Source organism: Argopecten irradians, chromosome 12, assembly GCF_041381155.1.
Source record: "Argopecten irradians isolate NY chromosome 12, Ai_NY, whole genome shotgun sequence".
Taxonomy (NCBI): domain Eukaryota; kingdom Metazoa; phylum Mollusca; class Bivalvia; order Pectinida; family Pectinidae; genus Argopecten; species Argopecten irradians.
The window spans coordinates 40,489,069-40,508,966 of NC_091145.1; the positions used below are offsets into that span (position 1 = coordinate 40,489,069).

Genomic DNA, 19,898 nt, shown 5'->3' on the forward strand with positions numbered 1-19,898 from the left:
TTAACCTCTTGTAAACCGCTTGTTGGAGTTTAACCATTAGGCTAGTAGCATCCTTAAGCATATGTGTGGTGATTTGAAATTGTTCAATGGTTTGGCTGACACCCCTCCCCGAGGAATTTAGATAATATACAGTAGATAATTGTAAGTTATATGACATGAGTTTTTGTCATATTTACAGAACTAACCAAGTGAGTGATACAGGCCATTTGGGCCTCTTGTTCTCCGGGTACTCCAGCTTTCCTCCCCCTCGTAAACCTGGCATATCGTTATATGACCCTGGCTCTTAATAGGCTGATTAATCACACAAACTGGTTATACCATATACCAGTACTGGTATATCAAGGCCAGGTATAGTGTCTTGTCAATAAAGATCTCAGGGAGGACAAAGGTCACAGAATGATACAGCAGTTTATGGTTATAGAGGTTTCAGACAAGTTCGTCTGATGTATGATATATTATACAAAGGTCACTATGATCTGGTACTTCACAAAGCTTTCTCAAACTTTTACAGTTTGTAAACTTTCAATATTTATTTTTTTGCTTGACAATCTTACATATTTATTTCTGGAATATTTTGTACCTGCTTTTCATGCTGTTAGAGCTCTACATGTATATACTGCTATCAAAACTCAGGCTACGGGGCTACGGGTGTGAGAGACATTTAATAGACTTTTAAGAACCTGTGTGATAAGGATTTAGTTTCTTATCTAGAAACAGCTCTTTTTTTGGAGAAGAAACATTTCATCACATTCAAGGCTAAACATTTATCGACTGATCTCAATACAAGATAACAGAAGATAGCCTTGTCCCATAGCTGTAAGGCTAGAGAGTAGCGTATCAGTTCTGACTATCTCTGTAGCTAGTTTGATTTGCACTAAATTTCATTATTTGTTCTTTATTAATGTCACAATTGTTTCACTTCAGTATGGAAACTTTTAAATACAGCATAAGGTTTAATTAAAATCTTTGATTTTATCAAAATATTTCACTTGTATAATTAGGTTTAACCAAAATATTCAATTTTGATTAAAACCTTGTGGTTGATCTTAACCGTCATGTAGGTTTGACTAAAGTTCTCAGTTTTAACTGATTTTTTATTGTGCATGTTCAGATTCAGTTAAAACTATCAGATTTAACATACCATCACTATTAAGTGTCAGGCTCTCAAGTTGCTGGTGGCTTGTATGCCGTAGATTAAAACTCCATGTTAAACAATAAATATTTATACATGTATATATTTCCACTCATTTACAGCTATACCTTTTATAAGGGGTTGCTACTTAGGGAAAGGACATTAGAGATATGGTAGCCCTGTAGTTTTCATCGATCCATAATTGATTATCAATGACTTAGGGAAAGGACATTAGAGATATAGTAGCCCTGTAGTTTTCATCGATCCATAATTGATTATCAATGATAAATTCATAAATATGACTGAATTCTTTGCTGTGAGAAGTAAAAAGATCTTGAATTCAAGGGAAAAACAATTTTGAACTGTATCTGTGTGTATATACAATCTGAATTTTAGGATTTGATAAGTAACACCGCTTACTTAGAGAGTGTACATAAGATATACATGTACCTTTACTATATTAATGAGTAGTCAGAGATTTTAATTTTGATGCTTGCAAGCTTGTAAACTCATTTATTCAATACGAGTGTTTCAAGTGCAATTTAGTGTCGTTTTGTCCCACCTTCCGGTGATTACGACATCACAAAACATGTAAAATTATGACATCATAATCACCAAATGGTCAGACTAATCAGCAGTAAATTGTGCTAAATCCACGTTGTTTTGGGATCTCGAAACCCTCCTATTTAGCTTTCATAGTGTTGAGATGCTTGCAAGCTTGGAGTACACTGTTATAGAGGAAGGTTTAGTGGTTTTGTAGATATCTGTATCCTTGTAGATTCTTACATATATCTGTTAGTGTATTAATACTATTTAGATAGTAGGCACTGCGAACACTCATGCTAATTGAAGCTGGGCGTCATGTTCTCATTGTTTGGACTAGAATATAGATATTAATGTGTTGCTATATCTAACTTCACTTGCTGCAAAGTTTGTCTCCTTGACCTGTTGATAAACAGATATATTTGAAAATTCTAAAACAAATTTACGATTTTATTCAATACCACAAAAAAATGGCTTCTTTGGATATAGACAAACAGTATGGCTCTTTCCTTCTCTTACTTTCAGTAGCAGTTTGTTAAAATTGATGACCTTGACCCATTTGATGAAATTAAAATTATTTTATTATATATACTCTTAGACAGTTTATCTGTGAATATTGAAAGTCAGTACAGATGTGTGCAGTGTTTTGTTGTTCAATGTCACAACACAGGACAAAATGTCATCTGTGGCTTATATAGACTAAACAGTATTTTAGATAGCAGGCTATAAATAAATGTGGATGAAGTGTTTGGGACGATCAAACAACACAGGGTATGGTATTAGTGTTTGGGACGATCAGTAACTACAATATACCTAACAACACAGGGTATGGTATTAGTGTTTGGGACGATCAGTAACTACAATATACCTAACAACACAGGGTATGGTATTAGTGTTTGGGACGATCAGTAACTACAATATACCTAACAACACAGGGTATGGTATTAGTGTTTGGGGATCAGTAACTACAATATACCTAACAACACAGGGTATGGTATTAGTGTTTGGGACGATCAGTAACTACAATATACCTAACAACACAGGGTATGGTATTAGTGTTTGGGACGATCAGTAACTACAATATACCTAACAACACAGGGTATGGTATTAGTGTTTGGGACGATCAGTAACTACAATATACCTAACAACACAGGGTATGGTATTAGTGTTGGGGACGATCAGTAACTACAATATACCTAACAACACAGGGTATGGTATTAGTGTTTGGGACGATCAGTAACTACAATATACCTAACAACACAGGGTATGGTATTAGTGTTTGGGACGATCAGTAACTACAATATACCTAACAACACAGGGTATGGTATTAGTGTTTGGGACGATCAGTAACTACAATATACCTAACAACACAGGGTATGGTATTAGTGTTTGGGACGATCAGTAACTACAATATACCTAACAACACAGGGTATGGTATTAGTGTTTGGGACGATCAGTAACTACAATATACCTAACAACACAGGGTATGGTATTAGTGTTTGGGACGATCAGTAACTACAATATACCTAACAACACAGGGTATGGTATTAGTGTTTGGGACAGTAACTACAATATACCTAACAACACAGGGTATGGTATTAGTGTTGGGGACGATCAGTAACTACAATATACCTAACAACACAGGGTATGGTATTAGTGTTTGGGACAATCAGTTACTACAATATACCTAACAACACAGGGTATGGTATTAGTGTTTGGGACGATCAGTAACTACAATATACCTAACAACACAGGGTATGGTTTTAGTGTTGGGGATCAGTAACTACAATATACCTAACAACACAGGGTATGGTATTAGTGTTTGGGACGATCAGTAACTACAATATACCTAACAACACAGGGTATGGTATTAGTGTTTGGGACGATCAGTAACTACAATATACCTAACAACACAGGGTATGGTTTTAGTGTTTGGGACAGTAACTACAATATACCTAACAACACAGGGTATGGTATTAGTGTTTGGGACGATCAGTAACTACAATATACCTAACAACGCAGGGTATGGTATTAGTGTTTGGGACAGTAACTACAATATACCTAACAACACAGGGTATGGTATTAGTGTTTGGGGACAGTAACTACAATATACCTAACAACACAGGGTATGGTATTAGTGTTTGGGACGATCAGTAACTACAATATACCTAACAACCAGGGTATGGTATTAGTGTTTGGGACAGTAACTTCAATATACCTAACAACACAGGGTATGGTATTAGTGTTGGGGACGATCAGTAACTACAATATACCTAACAACACAGGGTATGGTATTAGTGTTTGGGACGATCAGTTACTACAATATACCTAACAACACAGGGTATGGTATTAGTGTTTGGGACGATCAGTAACTACAATATACCTAACAACACAGGGTATGGTTTTAGTGTTGGGGACAGTAACTACAATATACCTAACAACACAGGGTATGGTATTAGTGTTTGGGACGATCAGTAACTACAATATACCTAACAACACAGGGTATGGTATTAGTGTTTGGGACGATCAGTAACTACAATATACCTAACAACACAGGGTATGGTATAAGTGTTTGGGACGATCAGTAACTACAATATACCTAACAACACAGGGTATGGTATTAGTGTTTGGGACGATCAGTAACTACAATATACCTAACAACACAGGGTATGGTATTAAGTGTTTGGGACGATCAGTAACTACAATACACCTAACAACACAGGGTATGGTATTAGTGTTTGGGGACAGTAACTACAATATACCTAACAACACAGGGTATGGTATTAGTGTTGGGGACGATCAGTAACTACAATATACCTAACAACACAGGGTATGGTATTAGTGTTTGGGACGATCAGTTACTACAATATACCTAACAACACAGGGTATGGTATTAGTGTTTGGGACGATCAGTAACTACAATATACCTAACAACACAGGGTATGGTATTAGTGTTGGGGACAGTAACTACAATATACCTAACAACACAGGGTATGGTATTAGTGTTTGGGACGATCAGTAACTACAATATACCTAACAACACAGGGTATGGTATTAGTGTTTTTGGGACGATCAGTAACTACAATATACCTAACAACACAGGGTATGGTGTATTAGTGTTTGGGACGATCAGTAACTACAATATACCTAACAACACAGGGTATGGTATTAGTGTTTGGGGACAGTAACTACAATATACCTAACAACACAGGGTATGGTATTAGTGTTTGGGACACAGTAACTACAATATACCTAACAACACAGGGTATGGTATTAGTGTTTGGGGACAGTAATATATAAAACAGTAAGGTTGGGACAATACTACAATATACCTAACAACACAGGGTATGGTATTAGTGTTTGGGACGATCAGTAACTACAATATACCTAACAACACAGGGTATGGTATTAGTGTTTGGGGACAGTAACTACAATATACCTAACAACACAGGGTATGGTATTAGTGTTGGGGACGATCAGTAACTACAATATACCTAACAACACAGGGTATGGTATTAGTGTTTGGGACGATCAGTAACTACAATATACCTAACAACACAGGGTATGGTATTAGTGTTTGGGGAGATCAGTAACTACAATATACCTAACAACACAGGGTATGGTATTAGTGTTGGGACGATCAGTAACTACAATATACCTAACAACACAGGGTATGGTATTAGTGTTTGGGACGATCAGTAACTACAATATACCTAACAACACAGGGTATGGTATTAGTGTTTGGGACGATCAGTAACTACAATATACCTAACAACACAGGGTATGGTATTAGTGTTTGGGACACAGTAACTACAATATACCTAACAAACACAGGGTATGGTATTAGTGTTTGGGACGATCAGTAACTACAATATACCTAACAACACAGGGTATGGTTTTAGTGTTGGGGACAGTAACTACAATATACCTAACAACACAGGGTATGGTATTAGTGTTTGGGACGATCAGTAACTACAATATACCTAACAACACAGGGTATGGTATTAGTGTTGGGACGATCAGTAACTACAATATACCTAACAACACAGGGTATGGTATTAGTGTTTGGGACGATCAGTAACTACAATATACCTAACAACACAGGGTATGGTATTAGTGTTTGGGACGATCAGTAACTACAATATACCTAACAACACAGGGTATGGTATTAGTGTTTGGGACGATCAGTAACTACAATATACCTAACAACACAGGGTATGGTATTAGTGTTTGGGACGATCAGTAACTACAATATACCTAACAACACAGGGTATGGTATTAGTGTTTGGGACGATCAGTAACTACAATATACCTAACAACACAGGGTATGGTATTAGTGTTTGGGACGATCAGTAACTACAATATACCTAACAACACAGGGATGGTATTAGTGTTGGGGGTAACTACAATATACCTAACAACACAGGGTATGTATTAGTGTTTGGGACGACAGTTACTACAATATACCTAACAACACAGGGTATGGTATTAGTGTTTGGGACGATCAGTAACTACAATATACCTAACAACACAGGGTATGGTATTAGTGTTTGGGACGATCAGTAACTACAATATACCTAACAACACAGGGTATGGTATTAGTGTTTGGGACGATCAGTAACTACAATATACCTAACAACACAGGGTATGGTATTAGTGTTGGGGACAGTAACTACAATATACCTAACAACACAGGGTATGGTATTAGTGTTGGGGACGATCAGTAACTACAATATACCTAACAACACAGGGTATGGTATTAGTGTTTGGGACGATCAGTAACTACAATATACCTAACAACACAGGGTATGGTATTAGTGTTTGGGACGATCAGTAACTACAATATACCTAACAACACAGGGTATGGTATTAGTGTTTGGGACGATCAGTAACTACAATATACCTAACAACACAGGGTATGGTTTTAGTGTTTGGGACGATCAGTAACTACAATATACCTAACAACACAGGGTATGGTATTAGTGTTTGGGGACAGTTACTACAATATACCTAACAACACAGGGTATGGTATTAGTGTTTGGGACAGTAACTACAATATACCTAACAACACAGGGTATGGTATTAGTGTTGGGACGACAGTAACTACAATATACCTAACAACACAGGGTATGGTATTAGTGTTTGGGACGATCAGTAACTACAATATACCTAACAACACAGGGTATGGTATTAGTGTTTTTGGGACGATCAGTAACTACAATATACCTAACAACACAGGGTATGGTATTAGTGTTTGGGACGATCAGTAACTACAATATACCTAACAACACAGGGTATGGTATTAGTGTTGGGGACGATCAGTACCGTAACTACAATATACCTAACAACACAGGGTATGGTATATTAGTTTTGGACGATCAGTAACTACAATATACCTAACAACACAGGGTATGGTATTAGTGTTTGGGACGATCAGTAACTACAATATACCTAACAACACAGGGTATGGTATTAGTGTTTGGGACAGTAACTACAATATACCTAACAACACAGGGTATGGTATTAGTGTTTGGGACAGTAACTACAATATACCTAACAACACAGGGTATGGTATTAGTGTTTGGGACAGTAACTACAATATACCTAACAACACAGGGTATGGTATTAGTGTTTGGGATCAGTAACTACAATATACCTAACAACACAGGGTATGGTATTAGTGTTTGGGACGATCAGTAACTACAATATACCTAACAACACAGGGTATGGTATTAGTGTTTGGGACAGTAACTACAATATACCTAACAACACAGGGTATGGTATTAGTGTTTGGGACAGTAACTACAATATACCTAACAACACAGGGTATGGTATTAGTGTTTGGGACGATCAGTAATTACAATATACCTAACAACACAGGGTGTGGTATTACATGTCACATAAATACCAGCTAATGTTCCTGATTATCATCACAAGCTGTTGTCATGGCAACTCTCATGTTACACCAGGAAGATAGCATCATTTCATGCATTTTGTCCTACATACCTACAATATCTAGAGTTCAGTGTTTTTATTTGGTGTACTGGTATATAACATGATCGATACATAGTGAAACCTTGAAAATATGTACCTCAGTCATAGTACCATATAATTATCAAGCAGTCTTGCCATTTCCCTATTACAATAAAAAAAAAGTAATATATATTTATACATGTACATTGTATCTTAAAGCATAAAATTTGTTTGAGTGTAGATCTGTCCTTTTGAGCATCTTGTATACTATATAATACTACACGAATAAAACCACTTAGTAATCAGTTATGACTTGTATGGATGTTTGTAACAAAGCAAGGAAATGTTCTAGATAGCATGGCATCCTCTATATATATGAAATGACAACACTGTTTCTCGTATCTGATAATTTCACAAAGATTTTAAATGTATTTGTCTGACAGAACTACCTCAACATTGAATCCTTGGACTCGCAGGTAAATCCAACACATGTGGTTGCTTTCTCCAGTATTGTATGTGATGAATGACAGGTCCAGCCAGTGATGGTTATATCTCTCAGTAGACAGCTTGGACTTCTCTGCTTTATTTTTGGTTTAGTAACACACTGTGGAATGAGTTTTCAGCACAGTTTCTGCTTATCTCTTTCAGCACATCTTAAATAGGTAACGAATAATTTGAAGTGAACTACAAAATTTTTTTTTAAAGTTTCAATACTGTCAAAACAGTCTCCTAAGAAAAAAGCAACTGCGTGTACCTGCATGTTAAAAATATCACTTACATTCCCTGCTATATAAAGATGTATCATTATTGTGTACCTGGTATTATTGGATCTGTAATTTGGATTCATATCATCATAAAAAGCCCATGTAATATTATATCTGGTAATAAGCTAATGGTAATAACCTCATGCCTTGCAATACGCCTATAAGTGGTTAGAGGTATAAAATCTCCACAGAATCTGAGGTCTATTGACCCAATATAGAAACAATATGGTTCATATATAAATGTCTAATAATGTCCATGGGGCCTGTATGGATGTGTGAGGTCTATGGTGCCTGTATGGATGTGTGAGGTCAATGGGACCTGTATGGATGTGTGAGGTCCATGGGGCCTGTATGGATGTGTGAGGTTCATCTGGCCTGTATGGATGTGTGAGGTCCATCGGGCCTGTATGGATGTGTGTAGTCCATGGGATCTGTATGGATGTGTGAGGTCTATGGTGCCTGTATGGATGTGTGAGGTCGATGGGACCTGTATGGATGTGTGAGGTCCATGGGGCCTGTATGGATGTGTGAGGTCCATTGGGCCTGTATGGATGTGTGTAGTCCATGGGATCTGTATGGATGTGAGGTCCATGGGGTCTGTATGTATGTGTGAGGTCCATGGGGTCTGTATGGATGTGTAAGGTCCACAGGGCCTGTATGGATGTATGAGGTACATGGGGCCTGTATGGATGTATGAGGTCCATGGGGTCTGTATGGATGTGTGAGGTCCATGGAGCCCATATGGATGTATGAGGTCTATGGGGCGTGTATGGATGTATGAGGTCCATGGGGCCTGTATGGATGTGTGAGGTCCACGGGGCCTGTACGGATGTGTGAGGTACATTGGGCCTGTATGGATGTGTGAGGTCCATGGGGCCTGTATGGATGTTTGAGGTCCATGGGGTCTTATGGATGTGTGAGGTCCATGGGGTCTGTATGGACATGTGAGGTCCGTGGGGCCTGTATGGATGTTTGAGGTCCATGGGATCTGTATGGATGTGTGAGGTTCATGGGGCCTATATGGATGTTTGAGGTCCATGGGGTCTTTATGGACATGTGAGGTCCACGGGGCCTGTATGGATGTTTGAGGTCCATGGGATCTGTATGGATGTGTGAGGTTCATGGGGCCTATATGGATGTTTGAGGTCCATGGGGTCTGTATGGACATGTGTGGTCCCTGGGGCCTGTATGGATGTGTGAGGTCCATGGGGCTTGTACAGATGTTTTATGTCATTTACACAGATATCAAAGGACCATTTGGCCTGTGTAAAGTTTCCACTTTCCCTACACTGATGTGCTAAGTCCTTGGCGTTTACAGATAAAATAGTATTGATTCAAACTTCACTTCCCAGCATCCTTCGTCTTTACTTTTCTTTAACTGGTGAATTTAGAATTCAGTCGCCAACTCAGTTTTTTATCTTTTTTTTTTATTTCAACGCTCATGCATGCATTCAGTCGTAAGCATTAGATTAGAAGTTTAATGTAAGAAGGCTGGTCTTTAGTTGCCATTCCTAGATATATTTCTCTAAGCTTCAACCTTTTGCCTTTGCTTGTAGTAGTTGTACATTATCATGCAGAACTAAATTTAATTTCAGTATCTATGTTGTATCTGATATTAATCCAATTTAGGCCATTTTAATTGAGTTATAATGAATCATTGGTATCTTGTGAGGTAGTGTTCATTCATGAGTAATCCATGGTGATAATAGTGCCCATGGTCAACGGATTCAGTGCTTTCTATCTGCAGTATTGTTTATAAACAGTTTAAGCATTTAAAGAATACTTCAGAAACGAAGTTTCTCTCCATAAAGGTATAGTAAATTATATGTGTACACTGTATTGATACAGGGTCTGGAATATATGCATCCTATTCATTTCTAATATACCAATGCCATTTTTAGCCCACCATCATCAGATGGTGCGCTATTCAAATCGCCTTTCGTCCGTGGTCCGTCGTCCGTCCGTCCGTCCTTCCGTCTGTCCTTCCGTCCGTCCTTCCGTCCGTCCTTCTGTCCGTCCGTCCGTTAACAATTCTTGTTACCGCTATTTCTCAGAAAGTACTGAAGGGATCTTTCTCAAATTTCATATGTCGGTTCCCTTAGGACCCTCGTTGTGCATATTGCATTTTGGGACCGATCGGTCAACAAGATGGCCGACAGGCGGCCATCTTTGATTTTGATAGTTAAAGTTTGTTACCGCTATTTCTCAAAAAGTACTGAAGGGATCTTTCTCAAATTTCATATATAGGTTCCCCTAGGGCCCTAGTTGTGCATGTTGCATTTTGGGACCGATCGGTGAACAAGATGGCCGCCAGGCAGCCATCTTGGATTTTGATAGTTAAAGTTTGTTACCGCTATTTCTCAAAAAGTACTGAAGGGATCTTTCTCAAATTTCATACATTGGTTCCCCTAGGGCCCTAGTTGTGCATGTTGCATTTTGGTACCAATCGTTGAACAAGATGGCCGATAGGCGGCCATCTTGGATTTTGATAGTTAAAGTTTGTTACTGCTATTTCTCAAAAAGTACAGAAGGGATCTTTCTCAAATCTCATATGTCGGTTCCCCTAGGACCCTAGTTGTGCATATTGCATTTTGGTACCGATCGGTGAACAAGATGGCCGACAGGCAGCCATCTTGGATTTTAATGGTTAAAGTTTGTTACTGCTATTTCTCAAAAAGTACTGAAGGGATCTTTCTCAAATTTCATATGTCGGTTCCCCTAGGACCTTAGTTGTGCATATTGCATTTTGGGACCGACTGGTCAACAAGATGGTCGACAGGCGGCCATCTTGGATTTTAATGGTTAAAGTTTGTTACCACTATTTCTCAAAAAGTGCTAAAGGGATATTTCTCAAATTTCATATACAGGTTCCCCTAGGACCCTAATTGTGCATATTGCATTTTGGGACCAATCGGAAACAAGATGACCGACTGACGGCCATCTTGGATTTTGATAGTTAAAGTTTGTTATCAATATTTCTCAAAAAGTACTGAAGGGATCTTTCTCAAATTCCATGCATAGTTTCCCCTTGTACCCTAGTTGTGCATAGTACATTTAAGGACTGATCCATAATGCCTTTCGGCACTGATTGGTAAACAAGATGGCAAACCGGCCGCCATCTTAGATTTCATTGTTGAAGTTTGTTACCACTATGTCTTAGAAAGTACTATAGCGATCTGTTTCAAATTTTATATGTAGTGTGTTTGAACAGGTTTGAAAAGCAGGGAAAAGATCCCTCTTTCCATTGTCAGACATAGATCATTCTTTGGTGGGCGCCAAGATCCCTCTGGGATCTCTTGTTATAGAGTCTACTTTCTTCCTGTGTATTTCTGGTAAAATATTGGTGACTGTCCCAAGTCATGGTGACATACATTGTAATCAGAACATGTATATGTTGATTTTATTGGTTCTGTTTTAACATCCCCACTGAATACTCTCCAACAGGTTTCTTTAAGTACTGGCATCCTACACAGCATGTTCTCACAGCATGGCCCTCCACTTGTTTCAAGGTTGGAATGCTAACGGGCATATTTCTATTTTAAACTATCACAAATGTCTGAAGCTGTCGACCTGGTTCCAGTGAGATCCAGTAGATTATGGAGGATACCAATCAGATTCTATCACAGCTATTTACCAACCGAAGAGTTTAGGTGTCGGAATTCCTAAGATAAATTTACAAATTTTAATTTATAAATTGCATCATAAAACTGTTGAGATAAAACACCACTGTATGAGTTACGAAGAAGATCTTGTGTTAACAAACATTAAGGCATAACTTCAGATTTCATTATTGTCAATATTGTGGTTATGGTAAATAAAGGATTTCTGAATCACTTAAGTATGCACTGCTGTGTCTATTTATAACTATGCCTTGATATGTGATTGATTTATAACCAATAGATATGTAGCAAACATTATTTTTGTATAAGCTTTAATGGACTATAAAAATTGTCTCTTTATTTTTGTTTCAGATTCGGATAATCCACATAATTTAACGTCCTCCCCTTGCCCCTCCCCTGCCCTCCCCGTGTGTTCCCCTACCCCTCCCGACATCGTGTTCTCCATCATCCACAAGCGTGCCCACGACGGTGACTATGATGCATTGCGCCAGCTCATCCTTGACAGGGAGGCTGATGTCAACCTCCCCCTCAAGGATGGAACCACGCCCCTTCTGTGTGCCGCTGAATCTGGACATCAGGGTAGGTAACTCTAATGTCTATTACATCAGGTTAGGTAACTCTACTGTCTATCAAATCAGGATAGGTAACTCTACTGTCTATAACATCAGGGTAGGTAACTCTACTGTCTATAACATCAGGGTAGGTAACTCTACTGTCTATAACATCAGGGTAGGTAACTCTACTGTCTATAACATCAGGGTAGGTAACTCTACTGTCTATAACATCAGGGTAGGTAACTCTACTGTCTATAACTGATATCAGGATAGGTAACTCTACTGTCTAGAACATCAGGGTAGGTAACTCTACTGTCTATAACATCAGGGTAGGTAACTCTACTGTCTATAACATCAGGGTAGGTAACTCTACTGTCTATAACATCAGGGTAGGTAACTCTACTGTCTATAACATCAGGGTAGGTAACTCTACTGTCTATAACATCAGGGTAGGTAACTCTACTGTCTATAACATCAGGGTAGGTAACTCTACTGTCTATAACATCAGGGTAGGTAACTCTACTGTCTATAACATCAGGGTAGGTAACTCTACTGTCTATAACATCAGGGTAGGTAACTAATCAGGGTAGGTAACTCTACTGTCTATTACATCAGGATAGGTAACTCTATTGTCTATCAAATCAGGATAGGTAACTCTACTGTCTATTACATCAGGGTAGGTAACTCTATTGTCTATCAAAATAGGTAAGGTAACTCTACTGAGTATAACATCAGGGTAGGTAACTCTACTGTCTATCATATCAGGATAGGTAACTCTACTGTCTTTAACATCAGGGTAGGTAACTCTACTATCTATAACATCAGGGTAGGTTACTCTACTGTTTATCACATAAGGGTAGATAACTTATTTACTCTTACACTAAAAGTGTTGTTTACTGTTACACTGAAAGTGTTGTTTACTGTTACAATGAAAGTGTTGTTTACTGTTACAAAGAAAGTGTTGTTTACTATTACACAAAAAGTGTAGTTTACTGTTACACTGAAAGTGTTGTTTACTGTTAGACTGAAAGTGTTGTTTACTGTTAGACTGAAAGTGTTGTTGTTTACTGTTACACCGAAAGTGTTGTTTATGTTACAATAAAAGTGTTTTTTACTGTCACACAAAAAGTGTTGTTTACTGTTACACTGAAAGTGTTGTTTACTGTTACAAAGAAAGTGTTGTTAACTGTTACACTGAAAGTATAGTTTACTGTTTCACTGAAAGTGTTGTTTACTGTTAAGAAAGAAGGTGTTGTTTACTGTTACACTGAAAGTGTTGTTCACTGTTACACTGAAAGTGTTGTTTACTGTTACACTGAAAGTGGTGTTTACTGTTACACTGTTACAAAAAAGTGTTGTTTACCGTTACAAAGAAAGTGTTGTTTACCGTTATACTGAAAGTGTTGTTTACTGTTAGACTGAAAGTGTTGTTTACTGTTAGACTGAAAGTGTTGTTTACTGTTACACTGAAAGTGTTGTTTACTGTTACAATAAAAGTGTTGTTTACTGTTACACTGAAAGTGTTGTTTATTGTTACACTGAAAGTGTCGTTTACTGTTACACTGAAAGTGTCGTTTACTGTTACAATGAAAGTGTTGTTTACTGTTACAAAGAAAGTGTTGTTTACTGTTACACAAAAAGTGTTGTTTACTGTTGCACTAAAAGTGTTGTTTACTGTTACACTGAAAGTGTTGTTTACTGTTACACTGAAAGTGTTGTTTACTGTTACAGTAAAAGTGTTGTTTACTGTTACACTGAAAGTGTTGTTTACTGTTACACTAAAAGTGTTGTTTACTGTTACACTGAAAGTGTTGTTTACTGTTACACTGAAAGTGTTGTTTACTGTTACAGTAAAAGTGTTGTTTACTGTTGCACTGAAAGTGTTGTTTACTGTTACACTAAAAGTGTTGTTTACTGTTACACTGAAAGTGTTGTTTACTGTTACACTGCAAGTGTTGTTTACTGTTACACTAAAAGTGTTGTTAACTGTTTCACAGGATGTGTTTATTGTTACCCAGTATATGTTGTTTACTTTCAGGTTGTGTATCTCTCCTGCTAGACCAGGGTGCCAATCCTAACGCCTCGCGTGACAACAAATACAGTCCACTCCATGCTGCCTCTGCTCACGGACACAGAATGTAAGTCATATCCTTACAACATATTGGTCAGGACAGTCACTAGCCTGACAGCAACTCATTTCTAGATGTCTCTGTATCAGTTGTAATTCCATTAAATGGGTAAATAAATACTGAATGGATTTTAACCAAGCATGTGACACATTCTTCAGTAAACCAGAATATATATACATTCCTAAAACCCTAGCCATAGGGCCCCCAATAGAGGAAAGATCTACACAAATGTTGACCTTGACCATGCTTGGGTTCAAGGTGCAGTGCCTATTACTAGAAATCAGAGTAAATCCTTTAAATTGATACCCTTGGGCTAGGTCACTGCTTTAAATCATGATTTAAACCAGTGAACATTTTTACCTCGGTATAAGATTTTGCCATAATCACAATATCCAGGTAGGTTATACAGGTCCAATGGGCTTCTTGTTTTACTTCAGTTGATGTTCACATTTAATCGAAACCTAAGGTGTTGAAGATTTACTGGTGGTTAGGGTGAAATATCTGTTAAATCCTGATGTACTGCATTCTATTTTAACAAGGACATTCCCGAAATTCCTATCATATTTGCCACTTCACACAGAGGATAATACATAAGGACCCTTGACTGACCTATAACCTTTACAGCAATGTACACTCATCATACATAAGTGTTGTCTTGTTTGTGCTGAGGAGCATCTCCTGAGTGTTTAGAGGAAGTGTTCTTCACTGTAGGTGAAGGGAGGTAAACAGTACTGTAGTAATGTGTACCGTAGGTGAAGGGAGGTAAACGTTGCTGGAATAATGTTTACTGTAGGTGAAGGGAGGTAAACGGTACTGTAGTAATGTGTACTGTAGGTGAAGGGAGGTAAACAGTACTGCAGTAATGTTTACTGTAGGTGAAATGAGGTAAACGGTACTGTTTTAATGTTTACTGTAGGTGAAGGGAGGTAAACGGTACTTTAGTAATGTTTACTGTAGGTGAAGGGAGGTAAACGGTACTGCAGTAATGTGTACTGTAGGTGACGGGAGGTAAACGGTACTGTAGTAATGTTTACTATAGGCGAAGGGAGGTAAAGGGTACTGTTTTAATGTTTACTGTAGGTGAAGGGAGGTAAACGGTACTGTAGTAATGTTTACTGTAGGTGAAGGGAGGTAAACGGTACTGTAGTAATGTGTACAGTAGGTGAAGGGAGGTAAACGGTACTGTAGTAATGTTACTGTAGGTGAAGGGAGGTAAAGGGTACTGTAGCAATGTTTACTGTACATGAAGTGAGGTAAAGGGTACTGTTGTAATGTTTACTGTAGGTGAAGGGAGGTAAACGGTACTGTAGTAATGTTTACTGTAGGTGAAGGGAGGTAAAGGGTACTGTAGTAATGTTTACTGTAGGTGAAGGGAGGTAAACGGTACTGTAGCAATGTTTACTGTGCGTGAAGGGAGGTAAAGGGTACTGTTGTAATGTTTACTGTAGGTGAAGGGAGGTAAAGGGTACTGTAGTAATGTTTACTGTAGGTGAAGGGAGGTAAAGGGTACTGTAGTAATGTTTACTGTAGGTGAAGGGAGGTAAACGGTACTGTAGTAATGTTTACTGTAGGTGAAGGGAGGTAAAGGGTACTGTAGTAATGTTTACTGTAGGTGAAGGGAGGTAAACAGTACTGTAGTAATGTTTACTGTAGGTGAAGGGAGGTAAAGGGTACTGTAGTAATGTTACTGTAGGTGAAGGGAGGTAAAGGGTACTGTAGTAATGTTTACTGTAGGTGAAGGGAGGTAAACAGTACTGTTGTAATGTTTACTGTAGGTGAAGGGAGGTAAAGGGTACTGTAGTAATGTTACTGTAGGTGAAGGGAGGTAAAGGGTACTGTAGTAATGTTACTGTAGGTGAAGGGAGGTAAAGGGTACTGTAGTAATGTTTACTGTACGTGAAGGGAGGTAAAGGGTACTGTAGCAATATTTGCTGTAGGTGAAGGGAGGTAAAGGGTACTGTAGCAATATTTGCTGTAGGTGAAGGGAGGTAAAGGGTACTGTAGCAATATTTGCTGTAGGTGAGGGGAGGTAAACGGTACTGTAGTAATGTTACTGTAGGTGAAGGGAGGTAAAGGGTACTGTAGTAATGTTACTGTAGGTGAAGGGAGGTAAACGGTACTGTAGTAATGTTACTGTAGGTGAAGGGAGGTAAAGGGTACTGTAGCAATATTTGCTGTAGGTGAAGGGAGGTAAAGGGTACTGTAGCAATATTTGCTGTAGGTGAGGGGAGGTAAACGGTACTGTAGTAATGTTACTGTAGGTGAAGGGAGGTAAAGGGTACTGTAGTAATGTTACTGTAGGTGAAGGGAGGTAAACGGTACTGTAGAAATGTTACTGTAGGTGAAGGGAGGTAAAGGGTACTGTAGCAATATTTGCTGTAGGTGAAGGGAGGTAAAGGGTACTGTAGCAATATTTGCTGTAGGTGAAGGGAGGCAAAGGGTACTGTAGTAATGTTACTGTAGGTGAAGGGAGGTAAAGGGTACTGTAGTAATGTTTTACTGTACGTGAAGGGAGGTAAAGGGTACTGTAGTAATGTTTACTGTAGGTGAAGGGAGGTAAAGGGTACTGTAGCAATATTTGCTGTAGATGAAGGGAGGTAAAGGGTACTGTAGCAATATTTGCTGTAGGTGAGGGGAGGTAAACGGTACTGTAGTAATGTTACTGTAGGTGAAGGGAGGTAAAGGGTACTGTAGTAATGTTACTGTAGGTGAAGGGAGGTAAACGGTACTGTAGTAATGTTTACTGTAGGTGAAGGGAGGTAAAGGGTACTGTAGCAATATTTGCTGTAGGTGAAGGGAGGTAAAGGGTACTGTAGCAATATTTGCTGTAGGTGAGGGGAGGTAAACGGTACTGTAGTAATGTTACTGTAGGTGAAGGGAGGTAAAGGGTACTGTAGTAATGTTACTGTAGGTGAAGGGAGGTAAACGGTACTGTAGTAATGTTACTGTAGGTGAAGGGAGGTAAAGGGTACTGTAGCAATATTTGCTGTAGGTGAAGGGAGGTAAAGGGTACTGTAGCAATATTTGCTGTAGGTGAAGGGAGGTAAACAGTACTTTAGTAATGTTTACTGTAGAAAAGGAAGGTAAACAGTACTGCAGTAATGTTTTCTGTAGGTAAAGGGAGGTAAACGGTACTGTTTTAATGTTTACTGTAGGTGAAGGGAGGTAAACGGTACTTTAGTAATGTTTACTGTAGGTGAAGGGAGGTAAACGGTACTGCAGTAATGTTTGTTTTAGGGGAAAGGAGGTAAACGGTACTGTAGTAATGTTTACTGTAGGTGAAGGGAGGTAAACAGTACTGCAGTAATGTTTACTCTAGGGGAAGGGAGGTAAACAGTACTGCAGTAATGTTTACTGTAGGGGAAGGTAGGTAAATGGTACTGTAGTAATGTTTACTGTAGGTGAAGGGAGGTAAACGGTATTGTAGCAATGTTAACTGTAGGTGAAGGGAGGTAAAGGGTACTGTAGTAATGTTACTGTAGGTGAAGGGAGGCAAAGGGTACTGTAGTAATGTTACTGTAGGTGAAGGGAGGTAAAGGGTACTGTAGTAATGTTTACTGTACGTGAAGGGAGGTAAAGGGTACTGTAGTAATGTTTACTGTAGGTGAAGGGAGGTAAAGGGTACTGTAGCAATATTTGCTGTAGGTGAAGGGAGGTAAAGGGTACTGTAGCAATATTTGCTGTAGGTGAGGGGAGGTAAACGGTACTGTAGTAATGTTACTGTAGGTGAAGGGAGGTAAAGGGTACTGTAGTAATGTTACTGTAGGTGAAGGGAGGTAAACGGTACTGTAGTAATCTTACTGTAGGTGAAGGGAGGTAAAGGGTACTGTAGCAATATTTGCTGTAGGTGAAGGGAGGTAAAGGGTACTGTAGTAATGTTACTGTAGGTGAAGGGAGGTAAACGGTACTGTAGTAATGTTACTGTAGGTGAAGGGAGGTAAAGGGTACTGTAGTAATGTTACTGTAGGTGAAGGGAGGTAAACGGTACTGTAGCATAATTTACTGTAGGTGAAGGGAGGTAAAGGTACTGTAGTAATATTTGCTGTAGGTGAAGGGAGGTAAAGGGTTTCTGTAGCAAATTTGCTGTAGGTGAAGGGAGGTAAACAGTACTTTAGTAATGTTTACTGTAGGAAAAGGAAGGTAAACAGTACTGCAGTAATGTTTGTTTTAGGGGAAAGGAGGTAAACGGTACTGTAGTAATGTTTACTGTAGGTGAAGGGAGGTAAACAGTACTGCAGTAATGTTTACTGTAGGGGAAGGGAGGTAAACAGTACTGCAGTAATGTTTACTTTAGGGGAAAGGAGGTAAACGGTACTGTAGTAATGTTTACTGTAGGTGAAGGGAGGTAAACAGTACTGCAGTAATGTTTACTCTAGGGGAAGGGAGGTAAACAGTACTGCAGTAATGTTTACTGTAGGGGAAGGTAGGTAAATGGTACTGTAGTAATGTTTACTGTAGGTGAAGGGAGGTAAACGGTATTGTAGCAATGTTAACTGTAGGTGAAGGGAGGTAAAGGGTACTGTAGTAATGTTTACTGTAGGTGAAGGGAGGTAAATGGTACTGTAGTAATGTTTACTGTAGATGAAGGGAGATAAACAGTTCTGCAGTAATGTTTACTGTAGGTGAAGGGAGGTAAACGGTACTGCAGTAATGTTTACTGTAGGTGAAGGGAGGTAAACGGTACTGTTTTAATGTTTACTGTAGGTGAATGGAGATAAACGGTACTTAGTAATGTTTAATGTAGGTGAAGGGAGGTAAACGGTACTGCAGTAATGATTACTGTAGGTGAAGGGAGGTAAACGGTACTTAAGTAATGTTAAATATAGGTGAAGGGAGGTAAACGGTACTGTAGTAATGTTTACTGTAGATGAAGGGAGGTAAACAGTACTCCAGTTATGTTTACTGTAGGTGAAGGGAGGTAAACGGTACTGTTTTAATGTTTACTGTAGGTGAATGGAGGTAAACGGTACTGCAGTAATGATTACTGTAGGTGAAGGGAGGTAAACGGTACTGTAGCAATGTTTACTGTAGGTAAAGGGAGGTAAACAGTACTTTAGTAATGTTTACTGTAGGTGAAGGGAGGTAAACAGAAATGCAGTTATGTTTACTTTAGGGTTTGCGAGCGTAACCTCATACGTTTTGGAGAAAAGGATGTGCACTCACAAATTGATGACGTAACAATC

General features: G+C 38.7%; 1 protein-coding gene across 1 annotated transcript in view; it reads left to right on the plus strand.

Annotated features, from left to right (window-relative positions):
- Nucleotides 1–19,898, plus strand: part of LOC138305104 (cortactin-binding protein 2-like) — a 59,765-nt gene that overhangs the window by 15,279 nt on the left and 24,588 nt on the right. Inside the window, exons 7-8 of the mRNA XM_069245504.1 lie at nt 12,384–12,611; nt 14,625–14,724. Coding sequence (XP_069101605.1) covers nt 12,384–12,611; nt 14,625–14,724 — 328 coding nt within the window. The remainder of the gene's footprint in view (nt 1–12,383; nt 12,612–14,624; nt 14,725–19,898) is intronic.